At 46.8% G+C, this 17,608-nt stretch overlaps 1 protein-coding gene across 4 annotated transcripts in view; it reads left to right on the forward strand.

Annotated features, from left to right (window-relative positions):
- GFRA1 (GDNF family receptor alpha 1) overlaps positions 1-17,608 on the forward strand; it is a 211,332-nt gene that overhangs the window by 162,813 nt on the left and 30,911 nt on the right. For all 4 annotated transcript variants that reach the window (XM_070482607.1, XM_044750282.2, XM_014849273.3 and 1 more), the window contains one exon: positions 16,405-16,514. In XM_070482607.1, the coding sequence (XP_070338708.1) occupies positions 16,405-16,514 (110 nt within the window). The remainder of the gene's footprint in view (positions 1-16,404; positions 16,515-17,608) is intronic.

Below are 17,608 nucleotides of genomic sequence, written 5' to 3' on the forward strand. Positions count from 1 at the left end.
ACAATTATTGACAGACAAAGAGACACAGTAAGACGTGAACAGAGCTGGCCACGAGATTGTTGGGCCTAGAGGGGTAGATACACCATTGTTTAAACTGAATAGGCAGTGGGGGGACCACTGGCAGCCTCTTGGGGCACGTGCTGCTTCAGTGACCCAGAGTAACTGCGAATAAAGGGTTCTTAGAGGTGCTTGTGTCTGAGTCAGTGATGCGAGCGATCCAGCAAAGGGCAATCACTGACTCAGTGCCACTGAATCTGAACGTCCCTCTCCTCTGGGTGGTTCTGTGCTGTGAATCATGCCATCATCCTGTTAGGAAGCAAGCCACAACCGGGGGCAGCGTGGCTTGTTGTACAGGACTCAGGAGCCCAGAATCTGCAGAGCCAGGGACATCATTGTAGGAATGTGTGGACAACAGTGATGGTGATGAGGGTGATGATGAAGAGAGCAACATTTATTTGCCATTTACTGTGTGTAGGCACTCTGCTGAGCACTTCACCACAGCCCCAAAAGTGTGGGCTGTCATAGTCATCCCCATGTCACGGAGGAGGTGGTGTGGTCTTGAAAAGCTTCTGCCGTCGCCCAAGTGATGCTACTGCAACAAAAGCCCAGAGGGTCTGTCGGCTGCAGAGCCGGGGGGCCATATGCAGTGCTGTCTGCTTCTGCATGAAGTGAAGTGTGCGTACCTTGCAAACTGCCCGCATAATTTTGCTATGACGCTCAGGGTGTGTGGCATTGGATACTAGAGGTGACTTTGTTTTCACTTTTTATTTATTCATTTTAAAACAAAAAATTTAAATAGAAGCTCTTTGGATCTTGTCAAGATACAGCCTGAGTGCCCTTTACCAAACATATTTCACTTCTCGTTAAAACTGGTTTTCAAACTTTTTTGGTTTCAGGACTCCTTTACAATCTTAAAAATTACTGAGAATCCCAAAGTTTGCATGGGTTAAATCTATCAATACTTATCATACTGGGAATCAAAGGTGAAGAAATGTTTGTGTAGTTATTACTTCTTTTAAAAATAACCCCAAGAGGGGCCAGCCCCGTGGCCGAGCAGCAAAGTTTGTGCGCTCCACTTAACTGGTTCAGATCCTGGTCTCGGACATGCACACCACTCATCAAGCCATGCTGAGGCGGTGTCCGACATGGAAGACCTAGAATGACTTGCAACTAGGATATACAACTATGTACTGGGACTTTGGGGAGAAAAAAAAGATTGGCAACAGATGTTATCTCAGAGCCAATCTTTAAAAAATAATAAAATAACCCCAAGAAGCTGGCCCGGTGGCGTTGTGGTTTGGTTCACATGCTCTGCTTCAGCAGCCCATGGTTCATAGGTTCAGATCCCTGGTGCAGACCTGGCACCGCTTATCAAGCCATGATGTGGTGGTGTCCCACATACAGAATAGAGGAAGATTACTACAGGTGTTAGCTCAGCAACAGTCTTCCTCAAGGAAAAAAGAGGAAGATTGGCAACAGATGTTAGCTCAGGGCCAATCTTTCTCACCAAAAAAAAATAATAATAATAACTCCAAGAAGCCCATTACATGTTACCATAAATAGCAGAACATATTTTTATTAAAATCACGATATTGTCCAAAACAAAATAATTTAGGGAGAAGTGTGGCATTGTTTTATTCTTTTACACATCTAGTGTCTGATCGGAAGATTCTTGGATTCTTATACATATCTGTTTGGGCATTCAGTCTCTTGCAGTATCGCATGTCATGTGGTCTGTGGGAAAACTCCATCAGTGCTCTTAAGAGAGCATGAGAGTGAGAAAGGTTCTCTCTTACCTTTCTACGGCTAGGAAGACACTTTTGACCTCATGGACTCTAAAAGACTCTCTGAGATTGCCAGGGTTCCTGGACCTCACTTTGAGAACTGCTGCACTAGAAGGACCAGAATAATTTTGGACTAGAAGACATGTGTACACAAACATTCCCTGGGTGTACGCACCTGCTTTATGTCCAACCCTTTCAGCTCCAGCAGGTTAGGATGGTGAGCCTGGGGGACGTGTGTGGGAGCCCTTCTGGGTTGAAATGGGTACCTGTAACTGGAGAACTGCTGAGCTTCCCATCAGCCATCACTCCAGGACTGTGTGGCAGGCTGGTGAGCCCGACCAAGCTCGGTTTCTTGCTCTGAGAGATGCTCTCCTGAAAGACAGCACCTGTCTTCTCTTTTCTAGCACACCAAAGGGTTTCCAAATTGTTTTCAGCTCAGTCAGGCAGAACTCCAGGCTGATGTGTAAAAAACCCTCTGTGTCCAGAAAGACTCAGTGGCGCTTCTCTCTTCGGTAGCAGCTTGGGAGAATGTCGCAGGTAAGCCTCTGCTCCTTGCAGTGCTGGATGGGGTGGTGCACCTGGCTTCAGGCCATCTCAGGTGCAGCTCCTCTCTGCTCTTCCTGCTCCATGATCATTTGCCATGGCGAGAGCTAAAGGATTATAATGACATGGAGCCTGGGATAACGCTGAGAATTGGAAATGCCTGGAAGCTGGAAGTTTTAGATTCCTTGTCAGCACCCAGCAGTTGGAATTCCTATTGGAGAATCAGCTGACTCCATCTAACACCTTTGAACTTTTCAGGATGGGGGTCTGGAGAGAGAGAATGCCATCTCTCCAAGAATGTTCACTCCAGCAAAGGGTATTGACACTGTCCTGCTAGAAAACCTTTCTGTGGAAACAGACAAAAACAAGTGAGAATCACTTCTTCCTTGTTCCAGGTTCAAAAATTCAAGTTGAAACATTTTTAGATACAAATAAGCCATGTGGTTTGCAAAAGTTTGCTTTTTGCCTAGTGTACTGGCTGGTGGCGGGCTCATTCACTGGTTCGGCAGGACGGGAGTGCAGGACGGGAGTGCCAGGTGCTCTGCCAGGCCGGGGGGGTCAGAGACCAGTGAGCTGTCCACACAGAGTGTCCATGCACACCTGAGGGAGGAGGAGTGGCCTCAGGGACTTCTCCCAGATGCCATTCCTCTGGAGCAGTGGTTCCCCAACTTTAGCCTGCATCGGGATCAGTTTCTGATTCCTGAAGTCTGGGGTGGGGCTTGATAATTTACATTTCTAGAGCATTCCCATTGATGCTGCTGCTGATCTGGAGTCCACACTTGGAGAGCCACTGCCTTAAGGGATGTTGACCAGGTGACCTAGGCTGATAGGCCTCCCTCTGCTCTCAAAGGGGTCTGCAATGGTGAGGATGAGGAGGAGTGGGCAGCCAGAAACTTATGAGGGGATGTGGGAGATAGGCAGCACAGCTGTGGCTGGGGGTGGGCTGTCAGCCCAGTGTAGGGGGTTGAGGGATACCACACTTGGAAAGTTTCTTTGCTGTACTAAGATCTGGAAGGCTGTAGGGATCCACTATGAAATCTGTAATGCCAGCCCGGGTGATAGCTCCTTCAGGAACAGGATCCGGAGATGTAGCTAATGTGCATCTATTTAGTTACTGCCTGAGCCGGCCCCAGTGCAAGGTGGGAACTTACCCTCATTGCACAGGGGAAGGAGATAGACTGTTGTCCGTAGGCTGAGCTTGGCCTGAGACTGGAATTCGTTTGGGTGAGTTATGACTGAAAAATGCAAAGCAAAACAGAGGGTTTAAGGCAATTATTTGAAAAGCAATCTTCCTTCCAAAATGACCTTCAGAGCAGTCTTTGACCTGAGCTATTCAAATAAGGAAAGCTGACATGCTTTACTCTGCTCTTCTTGTCACTTTTTCCAAGCGGAAGCATCTTTGATTGTCAGGAGGGAACAGGGGATGGGCAGTGCCTATGGTGGAACTATGAAGCGGGTTACTCAAATACACATGCATGTCTGAGATTCAAAAGTGCTGTGATTCCGTGAGCCAAGGTCACCATGAACCTTGACCCGTACAAATAAATATTCAGTGCTGTCTCACCTCTCACTCACTGCTGGTTATACAATTGCGAAGGCGGTGTATGAAGATGGCGGGAGGTAGGATGCAGTATTCCAAAGGGATTGTATCTCCTTCATCTTTGTCCCTGTCCCCCCATAGCCACCACCTCACACAGCATCTTGCAGTGTAGGTGCTTAGTGACCATTGTCATGGGAAGGTTGGTGCCTTTGTTGAACCCTCTGTAGTCTGTGCCAGGCACTGTGCCAGCCGCTGGGCTACAAAGCTGAAGATACGTGCTCTGTCCTAGGTGCCTGGATGCTGAGGTACCTCTATGAGTCAGAAAACCTCAGGCCCAGGGCTCTTTTCTAGGCTGCTCCCCAGCATCTCCAGGCTCAGAGAATGCGGGAAGGGGTGTTTTTTGGCTGTATAAGAGGTGCCGCCAAATACTGCCTGTCCACAGGACTCTGGTTCAACCTGAGTGGGAGAGCGCCCTCTTGAGGGAGCCAGGCCAAGTGTTCCTTGTCCACATGGAGGCAGGGTGTACTGGCCTCAGGTGCCTCCAGAACCCAGCTGCTGTTGTGTTCCCATGCTGGGTCTGGCCCTCCCTGGCTGAGGATCCTGGAGAATCCGTTTGATTCCTCTATACCTGTCCCTTCACGTGAAGGAGGAGCAGCACCTGCCCCATTATCTGCCTCATGGGGCTGTGACTGGAGAGAGAGAGCTAGTGTTGAAAGCACCTTGAGAGTAGTAACAGCAACATTCATATCCAGCCCTTTACTGAGCACTGACCTCTATGCCAGGCACCTAGTTTCAGGCCTTAATCCTCCCCACAGCCCTGTGAAAGAGGTGCTGTTGGTGCCTGCATTTTTTACATGGGGAGCTGCAGAGATGAAACCCAGCAGCAGGGGCAGTTGGGATTTGAACCTATGGTTTGACTGCAGGGCCCATGCCCTTTCTCACTATGCCCATCACCCACCAGCTCTGGGAAGGGTCCACACATGTGTTTGCTCTTCCCAGGGAGGCACCCAAGAAGTGATCCCTGCCAGGTGTCTCCTGTCTCCAGCCTCAGGAGTAATGTAGTCAGGAAAGGGCTGGTTGGAGGCCTTCTGGCTTCTCCCAGTGGGCCTGAGTGGCCCCGACTTTTTGCACCCCTCACTTCTTGACTTCTGTGGCATCTTCTAGGGGTGACTGTGTAGACAGCCTGGGGAGTTGGGGTGCTCAGTGGGCAAGGCCTGGGTCAAGATGACTTCTCCACACAGCTGTGTTGTGGATTGCATTTGAGCCCTACTGAACAGTAACAACAGATATTATTTTTTTATGTTTTTAAACTGCAAGCACTATTAAATAAAAATAATGCCCACTAATTCTGTCATTACACTTTATTGGGCCTAGTAAAGATCACTTATATCCACCTAAATCAGATTTCGGCTCTTCGAGCACACAATTCACATCAAAATGGCGGCAGAAATCCAAGAACTAAAATTAAAAGATGGACCATTAATTCTTATTTCAGTGCTATGGGGGTGAGTGTGAGCTTGAGTGTCTGTGACCTTCTTTTCAAAATCTGGCTCTAACTTTTACCAGCTCCATGACTTTGGCTAGATGTTGACCTTTCTGGACCCAGTGCCCTCTACTGTAAAATAAGGCTAACCTGGCTGGTGAGGTTATTGGGTGTTAAATGACACAGGCTTCTGAAGCATTGGGCACAGTGACTCACTCTAAATAAATGTACTTGTTGCTAGTGCAGTGTCTGGAGCAATTAGCAGTTAGCTGGGCTGCTGTTCTCCTCACCTGTGCCAACACTGTAGCTCTAAGATGTCTGTGATGAGTACTGATCTGTAGGTGATTGGAGCCATAGTATATGGCACTTGGATTCATTCATTCATTCATTGACTCACTCATTCATTCAACAAATATTTACTGAACATCTACTTTATGCTGGGCACAATCCTAAGTGTTCACCTTCTTATTGTGGAGGCAAGGCTATCAATAAAGTTAAGACAGAAAGTAGAGAGTGATGGAGAGGAGGTGTGGGCAGGAAGGCTGAAGCTAGTGCCCTCCTCGGGGCTCTGAGCCCTCAAGGAGAGTTGGTGGGAGGGCTCAGAGGAGCCCCTTGCGATCGCTGCGAACGGGTCAAAAAACCCTTAAGATCACCTGGTTGGGTGGAGTGGTTGAGGGGACAGTTTATTAGAAAATGGCTTATGTGGACCATGGAAATCAGCTCCTCACCCTGAAGAAAAAAGGGAGGAAGTAGTTTTAAATTCAGCTGAGAGCTAAGTGTGGGATTGGGGGGTTTGCTGTATGATGTATGGTGAAAATGAGAGTATGATGAAAATGAGAATGGATTACTAAGAAGAGTTATGAGTTTTCTGAAAAGGGGGGAATTGTCATCTGATGGCAATGGAATAAGTGATTTATTCTGTTGATGTCTAACACCACAATTCCCTGTCTCCTGAGCAATGCCCCTTCTAGGAAGGAAGATATTGGGACTAGTTGTTTGCGGAACTAAAGTCTCTGTTGACCTTAAAACAATTTGCTTGCAAGAAAAATGACCTAGTGTATATTTACTATTGAACATAGTTTTCCTTAGGAAGTCTGCAACCCTACTAAAGATTAATAGGGGGACTTATTTTCATATGTTTCTGCTTAAAGTATGTTTGTGCAAGTGTAAGCTGTTAGCCATTGAGACATGCCTTTGCCTTCGCGCTTCCCTACCCGCTCCCAGGGCACGCAGAAACTAGGCTCGTTTAATGTGAGGAAGATCAATTACCATTCCCTTCAGCAGAGCTTGGAGCCTGGGGTTCAGGTACCACAAGAGGTGTTTAGTGCTTGTCCTTTGGGGGTGGGGGCAAGGGGAGGAGTTCTGCAAATTAGTAAAGTCAAGAGAGCCTGTGTAATTTTAATTTTTCATCTTCTGGGAATCCCCAAAGAAGCAAGGTTTGACTGAAGGAGGCCAGGCAGCATTTGGGATAATTTCTAGAATTTATCTGTTTCCCTAAAGTAATTAGAATTCAGTTTCTCTGGATATAAACATCATGATGTGACACTTGTTAGGGTGCAGACAGCACCTCTTTAAATTTACGCAGGCCTGGTGCCAGCTAAGCCAGCAGAGGACGGCATATAGGGGCCACATGTAGTGACCTGTGGAATTGACCTGTTTCCTTGGGTGTGATTCCATTGGCCTATAAAACATATTTCTTTGCTTGAAGGTGTGGAGGACTCATGGGAGAAATGTCTCCTTGGGCTTAGTGGTAGGAATAATAAGCCTGATGTTAATCGTGACTTTATTGAGCGCATACAGACCTTGAACAAGTGGATTAGTGACCTCAGGATAAAGAGTTTCGTATGGGAAGTTATTAGGAGATGAATTCTAAATATCAGTGTGGTCATCTCTACCCTAGGGCTTCATGGAAGTCTCGAGGTCAGAGTGGACCTCCTGGGCTGATCCAGAGCAGAACAGAAGACACCAGTGCTGATGAGTCCTGTCCTCATTTAGGAATCCAGCCATAAATGGGTGCTAGGTGCCAGGTATACCTAGTTCTCCAGTAATGCCTTGAAGGACTTACTGTCATTCAACTGGAGTAAATTAAGCTTCAGAGAAGTTAAGGTAGTTGCCCAAAATGTCACGGTTAGTAAGTGGTTGAATTGAAATTAAAATTCTGGTCCATTTTCAAATTCTATATTCAAAACTACTGTGTACCTCTGTTTAGTAGTGTTTTAATTTTCTGTTGCTGCTGTAACAAATTACCACAAATGTGGTGGCTTTAAACAACACAAATTTATTTTCTTCTGCTTCCGGAGGTCGGAAGTCCTACACAGATCTCACTGGCTGAAATCAAGGGGTCCGGCGGACTGAGTTCCTTCTGGAGACTCTAGGAGTGAACCCGTTTTCTTGCCTTTTCGCCCTGATGACCCTTTTACCATGTCATGAAACATGTTCTCAGGTCCCAGGGGTTACAGCATAGACATCTTTGCGGGGGAGCATTATTCTGCCTACCACAAGTAGTGTTTCTTCCAAGTATCTATCTTGTTTTTCATTTTTGTTATATCATGAATTGTGGAACTGGTTACTTCTCCCCTCTTCCCAGTGGTTTCTGGAAAGCATGCAGTCAAATACATAGCTTTCATCTCACCAAAGGTATGTGTGCTGTCTCACTACCTCTACCTTACCTTTCTGTGGCCCCCAGTTCTCTCACTGATTTTTACATTTATTCTGTTGCATCGAAGCTACATCTGAATGCACCTCAAAATTCTCTCTGAATCAAGAGTGGGCATAAATAATTAAATGAACCATAGCGGGTGACCTTTGCTACCCAGGGTTCCTAAGCAAGTGGCTTGGAGCTTAGGTTCCAGGAAGAATGTGCGGCCACCTCTGGAATTCACTCCTGAAGATGAGGGTGCCGCAGAAATCTACATGAAGTAAATTCACACCATGTTGGTGTGGAGTTTTAAGGTGTAGTTCTACCAGAGAGAGACTAATTGAAACATCTAGATTTCTATGTCTCTTTCTGGCCAGAAGTCACAACACTGTTTTCTAAAGTTTCCCTGCAGATATGTAAAAGACTTGTTGGATAAGATTTACTCCTAAAGAATTTTAGCATATTTGTCACCTGCCATTATCCCAGCAGATAGCTACTGGATATCTGAGAGCTTTATGATAATTTCATCATTCAGAAACTTCCACTTTCTTTTCTCCCTCAATTTCTTTCCATAAAAGCAGGTGCAGCCAAAGCTAGCTTTTCTGCACTAATGGACGTGTTGTAGCATGCATGATACAAAACAACTTTATTGACTTGGCAGTGCATCATAGGGTTGTCTGCAGTCTCTCTGTGCTCCTGTTACCTCTCACAGTCTGCTTGTACCGTGCTCATCAGTGTGTGCATTGGAGAAATTGGCTGAGGGGGTGGAGGGAGGAGTCACGGCCCAAGGGCAGCTTTGGGGCATCTGAGCAGAGGCTGCCGAGAGCCCCTTCTAGGTTGGAATGGATTCTCTTGCCAACCACCATAACTTGCTTTTCAAATTTGCCACGTAGAGATTAGCTGTCAAGCCCTGTCAGCCACTCTGTGGATATTGATTGATGGCTGTCAGTGTTCATGCAAGGTGGCTTCGTGAGGGATGCTGAGATTGATCAGATGCTGACCTGGACTTCCCTCAGGGGGCCGCTGCAGTGGGATGTGATCAGAAAGGCTGAGGAAGCGTCGTGTCTCTGTCCTGCAGCCTGTATTCATGAGCCCTCACCCTGGAGAGACACCCCAAGCAGGATACGTAGACTAAAATGATGTGTGGTTCCACCTGTGTTCCCTGCATTCCTTCCTCCATAGGTGAGGCTTTGTCACAGCCCTATGGGTCAAGCTAGGAGGGCAGTGACCACAGCCTCCTGTAACTCACATGCTGGGCCAGGAGCTCCAAGCAGCTGGATGAACAGCCATGATCAGGGCCTCCCCAGGGTGAGTGGGGGGCAGGAGGGTTGTTAAATGGCTTGTAGCCTCCTGAGTATCAGGGTGAAGCTGAGCAGGGATTTGGGGCAAACAGGCGTTGCTCCCTACTTGGCCACAGAGGCCACATTGTCCCAGGAAACGGAGGCAGTAGGCAAGTCATGAAGGCTTCTTGGACCTCATAGCGCCCTTTCCCAACAACATGTGGCTGCAATCTGGCTTCAGTCACCGAGAAACACATCAATTGGCCAAGGCTTTAATCATCTCACCGGGAGTGGGAACCCATGTTAAGAGCTGAGGAACACAAGTGTATGGAGCTTTGGGTGTCTGTGCCTGGGGCGTGCCCAAGGCCTTTGCTCCAGAGTGGCCACGCTCACTCCCAGGCAGGGGGAGGACCCAGGCTTTCTGAAGGGCAGCCTGAGCCCCCCAGCTCCACAGCCTGCCCCCGGGCAAACACTGGGCCTTTGCTTCAGGAAGCCAGCATGCCCAGCACAAAGTGGGGAACAGTAAGGCAAGAAAATGCCGCCAGCAAAATGTATTTAATATAGGCTGTGACTTGCTGAAGGATGCTTTCCAGATGTGCTCTCCAGTAGGGTGCTGGAGAAGAAGGGCTAAGGTAATTTTCTAAAAACAGAAAGAGAAAAATCTGTTTTGTGTCACTGTACCAGAAAATTGCCATCAGTGCTTTTGCTTTGCCGTCCCAGGTCTAATATTAGCAGCATGTTTTTCAAATTATTTTTATTCTGCATAAGAGATTAGCAGTATTAACAAACTTACTGATATTTACTTGTTTGAAAAAATATGCCATTTTCCCCTAAACCCCTGGGAAAAAGTAGCTTTTCTTCAAATGCCGTTGTCCTACGAACTCATATGACCGAGAGGTTTTAAGCAACGCCGCAGGGTTCCTGGCTTCAGACGTCTCAAATTTGTTTTGGTCAAAGTTGCTACCTTCAATTCCATAAATGTAGCCTGTTCTAAGTAGGTAATCCAAGGGCCAGCAGAAGATAGACTGAGATAGGTGTTTCTCTGTCTTGAGCTTGCTGTGTGTTTTTGCTGCAAGGGCTTAATGTTGGCATGGACCAGGAATTGGGGAGAGATGAAGGGACGGGAAGTAAAAATTTATTGGGCAACGTATATTCTGGGTTCGGGGTGAGGCACTTTATATAATTGTCATTTAGGTCTCACAGCAGCCATTTAAAGTGACTGTAGATAGCATTGGACCCATTTCCCAGTTGAGGAAACTGAGGATGGGAGAAGTGAAACAACTTGCTAAGATGTAAGAGTATAAAAGGTGGGGCTGGGATTAGAAACAGATGCGTGTCATGCCCATGCCTGTCGTATTTGTTTCCCCTGACCCATTGAGAAGGCTTTCAGAAACTAAATGGCTCGAACTAAACACCAAGACTGTAAAGCCCTAATGTTCACATTGGGTTCAGAGATACATGTTAGTGGTTTCTTACACAAGCAGATTAATAAAGGGATCCTGTCTCCAGGTTCTGGATTTCTACTGGGTAGTCAAGACTTGCAGTCCTGTATGGGCACTGGTGCGATCCCAAAGACCCTCTTAATGAAGGGAAGCCTACTTCATTGATAGACTCACCACCCTCTTAGGCAGAGGTCTGTCTGCGTCCTCGGGCCCCTGCTGTACTCCTGCAGTGCATTCAGAGTGTTCTCTGAGGCTAAGTCAGTGGAACACTAGGAAGACGGCTCTGAAGAACAATCTGGTGCAATGGTGGCAGGAGGACAGCAATTATACACTTGATGACTTCCAATAAAATCCTGGGCTGTTACAGGCAGTTGCCAGTTCCTCTTCCAGTGAAGGCCAGCTACCACCACCCACGATGTCTGTGACTCTGAGCAGGAGCTTAACCTCTGTGACCCTCAGCTTTCTTGTATGTGAGATGAGGGATCCACTAGAAAAATCTTGGTCTCTGTACACAAAGGAAATCACATGCCTTGACACTAAAATCACGTGTAATGGCAGAATGGAACCATGAGTAAGAGTAATAATAATGCCTTGAAAACGAGTGTTTTTCCCCAAGTAGCTTCGAGTGCCTCATCGACTGCGTTTCTGAAGTGGAAGGGAAATCCAAGAGCTTAAGTTGTTAAGCAACATATTCAGGAACTCTGGTTAATTAGTGTCAGAGCCTGGATCCCATTCAAGATCTCACAATTCGTAGTCCAGGGCTCAATTCCACCAACCACACAGCTTGTGTCCAAGTATGGGATTTATCCTGGAAAAGCCTTTAAAGGATCAGGCTTATTCAGAATGAGTGAAATTGGGCATTTCTAGTATGTTTTTAACCTGTTGACCGGAACACTGTTTTCCTAAAAGTGTTACAGAAAAAGTAGGTAAATGATTTTTCCCCCACTGTCAAAAAACCATCTGCTGTTTGAGAAGACTGTCCTAGATTTTATCATTATCATTTTTCTATTTCCAGTTAGCATGCCTCCTTTAATACGATATTTTCTGCATAAACCACTGTTTTCTCCTCTGCAGATTTCCTAAGGCCCACTTGGCATTTGCTTTGGTTTCCTTTCTCTTAAGGGTGGGAAATTTTCTCTTTTGGAGGAAGATACGTTTCTGCTTTAGCATCTATTCATTTCATTTCGTTTTCTCAGAGAAAAACAATCAGGTTCATCACTGCTGTAGTCATGGAGATTTCATGTCTCCAGAAGAAATCCAGTTGTGGAATTTCTTTGTTAATCCTACTTTGGATGTTTAAGCTTTCTTGTCTGGGTCACTGCAGCCCAGGCAGGGAAGCCCCCTAAACAGGTTACAGTGTGATTCTTAACCCGGGGGGCAGGGGGAAGCATCTGAGGGGCTGTCCTGGGATGCTGGGATGGATAGCAGGTGCTCAGGCCATGGTTGGACAGATGAAGATCTGGGGTTCTAACAACCTACTAGACGCTTGGCTCCCCTCAGTGCCATGAACTCAGCACAGCCACAATCCACCTCCCTGTCTTCCTTGCAGACCTGTCCTCCCCTGGGTTCCCCCCAACCACGGCACCAGTGTCTGCTGAGTTGTCCATGCCTCGCTTCCGCCTCCTCTCTGCAGTCTTGACTTCCCTTCTAGCGATACCCGCCTCAGTGTATCCTCCTTTCTTCCTCTCCTTCCGGCCCTCAGTTCTTTCCTCTGCTTCACTGCTAGCTGCAGTCTCGTAAGTAACCGTCCCTCCTCCCACCTTTTCCTGTTTCCTGTCCCCTCTGCTGCTAGGACAGTGAGGGCACAGAGTAGATCTCAAGAAAATCTTGGCTAACAACTGAGTGACCCAAGAGTCTTCCCACTACACAGATCTGATCGTGTTACTTCTCTGTTTAAAATCCTTCAGTGGATCCCACTGCTTTTAAGACAAAATCCAAACCCCTGGGTCGTTCAGGGCTCTTTGTGACCTTGCTAGCACCATCTCTCATGCTGTGGTCCAGCCATCCCAAGTGAACCACTAATCAGTTTCTGGATGACGCATGTGTTAAGTGTAGTGGTTGTGAATAATCTCTGTTCCTGGAGTCAGATTGAGTGTGACCACATTCTAGCTCCACCACAAGCTCTACAACCTGGAGGGAATTACTTAGGCTCTCTTTGCCTCAGTTTTTCCCTCTGTAAAATGGGACTGATGGCATCACCTACTAAGGTTGTTGTGAGAATTAAATGCCTGAATACATGTCAAGCACCTAGATCAGCGCCTGGCACAAACAAACACTCCATTGTCGTTACCCTGGAATTACGCTGCTTCCTTCTGCCTGGAATACCCTCCTCCCTTTACCTGACAGATCCTCCCCATCCTCCAGGTCTCAGTCCCAATATCATGGCCTCTCTGAAACCAGCTTCTGTAGCTGGGTAGTGTTTGCTAAAAGCTTACGTTGTGGGATCAGAATGTGTGGTTTGAAATCCTGCTTCTCCAGCTCACTGTTTGACTCTGATCTAAACTTGCTAAGCTGTGGTTTCCTCCTCTGTGACAGGAGGATGATAAAATAATAGTCTCTACCTTGTTCCAGTTGTCAGGAAGAAATATAAAGTGTGTAAAGACATACCGACCATAGACTTAAGTCCTCTGTTCGTGTTAGGTATTATTTTTATTAGCAGCCTTTCTTTCCTTTTATCAAGAACTAGCCACTGTGTTATTATAATCTTTCTACTTGTTTCTCTCTGCTGATAGACTGTGAGTTATTTGAGTTGAGGGACAGGGAACTTATTCGTCATTCTATCACAGGCACTTGACACATCAGGCAGTCGATGGAATGCACAAGAATTCAGCTGCATTCATCCACACATGTAGCCATTTGCACACCCTGCTTTAAGAGATTTCAGAGGACCGTGTTGGTAAGAGAAGATGTTGAGAAGGAAAAATCTTTGGGGGATAACTGTTTTCTTTTTTTGGAAGGTATTGAAGACTGGAGGTTAATTGGTACTGCACCATTTCATTTGGCCCAATGGTGACTGGGGAGGGAAGAGGAAGCTTATCCTGGAGAAGGGCTGGAACTTGACTCCCAAAACACAACACATGCTGTATCGGTGGGATTTGGGACATCATACCTGTTTTTAAACAGAGTTTTGCTGTAAATATTTAACAACTGGCTCTCTAAGAACAACACATGGCCCTGATTTGTAGTGTTCGCTGATTACTGTAGTGTAAACACTCCCACCAAGGCTGCTTTCGAGCTCCACTGTGATGTTAACTAACTTGCAAAATTCCTGAAAATCTACCAGTCAGCCAGTAATGAGCTGGCTCCAGCACATTGCTATATTAACTTCTTCTTCCGTGTGTTTTTCTATCTGTAAAGTCTGAATCCTGAAATGTGACCATCCTGACTCCAAGTATAAATGTCAGGGGGAGGTGGGTCAAATGTGAAAGAATCTTGGAAATGTTAGTGTCTTAGCAGTACTACATGCACTCACAATTATTTTGAAACGCTCTTTTCTATCCACCGGCTGGGTTCGTCCTAGGGCCTGGATGTATGCTAATGATCTTCTCTCAAAAAACAGCCTGTCCGGGGTTCTGCTCAGAGCAGTATATCTAGTTTTATCCTCCCAATCAGGGCTATGCTCTCTGCAGCAGACTGACTCAATTAGCCTTTCATTCCAGAGTCCAATTGTGAGTCAATTCTGAGGTTGTTAAGCAAAATGAGTCTGGTGGCATTAGCCTCGCGCTGAAGGACAGTAATCCACATGACGGTGCTGTTCAGTTAATAGTCTGCTCGAGAGACTAGGAGAAACAGGAGACAAGAAGTCAGAGCGACCTTTCACCCATTTTTGGGGGACAGACCAGGAGCGCAGGGCTGCCAGGTCAGAGAGCTGTTCAGAGTTGTGTGCAGAACTGGAACCCCAGCTGCCTACACTGCAATTGGCCTCTGCAAAGTTAGAAGCCCAGTACCACTAGATCATTAACTTTCATGACCAGGAAAATTCTTCTGAAATTAACACTCAATCCAAGCTGGATGCCATTCGAGCCAGTTGAGTAAGCCTGAGCCACCTTTAGGGATTTCCTCTGAAAAATAAATCCTTTAACCAGGCTACAGAAAGTGGCCAGGTTTTATGCCCTTCACTGTGTTCAATTATAGTCAAAAAACATCAACTAGGCTCAGACCGTGGGAGAGATCCAGGCGCACACACAGGCACATGTGCAGCCTCTTTGCAGGATTTTGCCAAGCCACTTAGCTTCAGCACATGGCCCTGCTTGGGCAGCATTATAAAGGGCCTCTCTGAGGAGCGTCAGGTGCTGTGCAAAGAAAACAAAGCAGAGCTCCAGCACTTGCCCCGGGAATCACAGAGATGGAACCAGGCACAGGACTCAGATCGTGCAGATAAGGGAGCTCACCCACACCTTGTTTACAAGGGTCCAGGGAGAAAACGATCCCATAGGAACACCATGCAGCCTTGTGCCGTGAATTCAGATAATTTCATCAGGCCTTTTAATCCCCTTCTAGTTAAAGTGGTAGGAAAGGGACACATCTGTGCTTCCTCCAGGCCTTTCACAAACCTTTGTGATCTCCACACATCCTACCGTGCTCTGCCCCACCAATGCAAGCTTGTTTATATCCTAAAGCATGCTAAGTAAATACCGTCCCTTGAGTGCAAAGAATTAAAAACCAGCGCTGGGTGTGCTGATTGCCAACTCGGGTGAGCTAAAGAGAAGAAAGCTGAGACAGCCCTCCATTGTCTCCCATAATTGCCAGATCACTTAAATTCTCTTGAAGTCCATTGTGTTCTTCACATAGAAACAGAGCTGTTGTCTGCTGAGATGACCTCAGAGGTGGCCCAGCTTTCATTCAGAATTTCTCCAACAATATCCTCTTCAGATTGAGAAACAGCCAGTTGGCCACAAAGAACCCTCCTTCTCCCCAGACCAGCATGTCTGCAGCCCCTCTCCACTTCTGGGTCTCTGCAGCTTCACCACCCCGCAGGGCTTCTGGGTGTACTGTGTTGGCTCCTAGAGAGTTCCCAAACTGCAGACAGATGCGGCACTTAGATCAGTGGATCCTCCGGGCACCAGCTCCAACCACAGGCCCACCGCACCCAGTGAAAGACAGTGAAACCGTTGCCAAATGAGCCTCACCTGTCCCTCTTGCCTTTCCCTTCAGTTCCAGAAAGGCCAGCTCCTCCTCCGTGTCACTTGGCTGGAATAAATCACTGCCCCCAAGGCTGGTGGATGAGAGATGACTTACGAGACAGATACACGTATTTTTAAAGCCAGTAGGAATTACGAGAGCAGATGGGCTGTAGGATCCTATTTGGATGCCAGGGACATGTTTCTGTATAAAGTAAATATTTTCCCAGTGTGGATCTCCGGTGAGTACGTAGAGAAGTGTGTTTCCTAAAGATGCAAATAAGTCTAGTCAGAAATAAATATTGAATGGAAACTTCAAAGTATCTAGATTTCTATAGTTATAGGCCCTGAAGACTTCTCTGCAAATAAGCAGACACACAGGTGGGCGAGGGCTCGGGGAGGGAGGAGACGGTTGGGGGGTTGTATAAGAGAGGATGCTAACATTTTAAGAGTTTATGTTTTCTGTATTTTTGGGGGTGGAAAAAGGCATATCCACAAAGGAATAAAGAAAAGTTATGTCTGTCCGGAGGTTTAGGGTATTTTAAAGCACACCCCCCCTTTCTTCCTATTGCAGATCTCGCCTTGCGGATTTTTTTACCAACTGCCAGCCGGAGTCAAGGTCCGTCAGCAGCTGTCTAAAGGAAAACTATGCTGACTGCCTCCTTGCCTACTCAGGCCTCATTGGTAAGAACAGGGAGAAGCGGGATGGGAGAAAAGTCTGGTTTACAGATACTCACAGACTCTTTCCATTGTAGCCCGCTGCTATCTGTGAGAGTAAAAACCTCCCAGTAACCCTCTGGACTAGGGGTTTGATAGTAGGCCCTTTAGGACTCGCCTGTAAAAAAAAGGGAAAAAGAGAATAATGGAGGCACAAAGGCAAAGGCAGGAAGCAGGGATTATTAAAGAACAGGAAGGTGGCAAGGGTGAAGACCTGTGAAGTGTCTCCGGTGGAGAACTGACTGGGCAGAGCAAAAGTAAGAGAGAAGCATAGTGTGGAAGAGGGAGCGAGTCAGACCAAATTAATTGAATCAGAGGACTTAGGAGAAAGGGAATGTGGAAGTCATTCAGTCTGGGGAAATCAAAAAGGCTGTTTCCCAGAAACGGCCTGTTGGAAAGAAAACCCCTTAATACTGGGGTACTTCTCAGCATTAATATTCTTGGTAAGTCAGCTCCTTGTGTGCAGGCTTTAGAAGAACCAGGTTGTCGGCATTCAGGAGAACAGTGCAATTCAACAAGGCACTGGTGAGTTGGAAGAGAGCCAGAAGTGAAGAACGTTTGTGCCCATGGATAAACAGGGCAGGCAGGAGGCGAGGTGGGTGCTCCAGGTACCAGTGACTGCAGAGGCCTTGGTGGCAGGGTTCTGTCACAATTGACATTTGAGAACAAACACATAGCGAAGGCTGTGGAGGGATGAGGGAAATCATGGTTGTCAGAAGCTGACGCCTCAGCCAGGGTGTGAGTTCCTGCCAGGCTCACACAAGTCACCAGGCAGGAAGAACTTCCCCCCAAGAATGATGGCACGGACTGATTTCCTTGTAACCAGAGTGTCTTCGGCCAGAACCACTGGGAAAATCAATGACGGTACTTAAGGCAAGGATATTACAGGTGCCTGCACACTCCTCCCAACTGTTTTTTGAAAGGATACCTGTGCTCTCTTGGGAAATACCTTTCAGCAGTTATTGACCATTCTTATGGATATGTCAAATGAATGCATCTTCCTTAAGTCAGTATTCCAAATTTGCATGTAGTCTCTCCTCTCCTTAAATAAGTTAGTCCCT

This window comes from Equus asinus, chromosome 2 (assembly GCF_041296235.1).
Source record: "Equus asinus isolate D_3611 breed Donkey chromosome 2, EquAss-T2T_v2, whole genome shotgun sequence".
Classification (NCBI taxonomy): domain Eukaryota; kingdom Metazoa; phylum Chordata; class Mammalia; order Perissodactyla; family Equidae; genus Equus; species Equus asinus.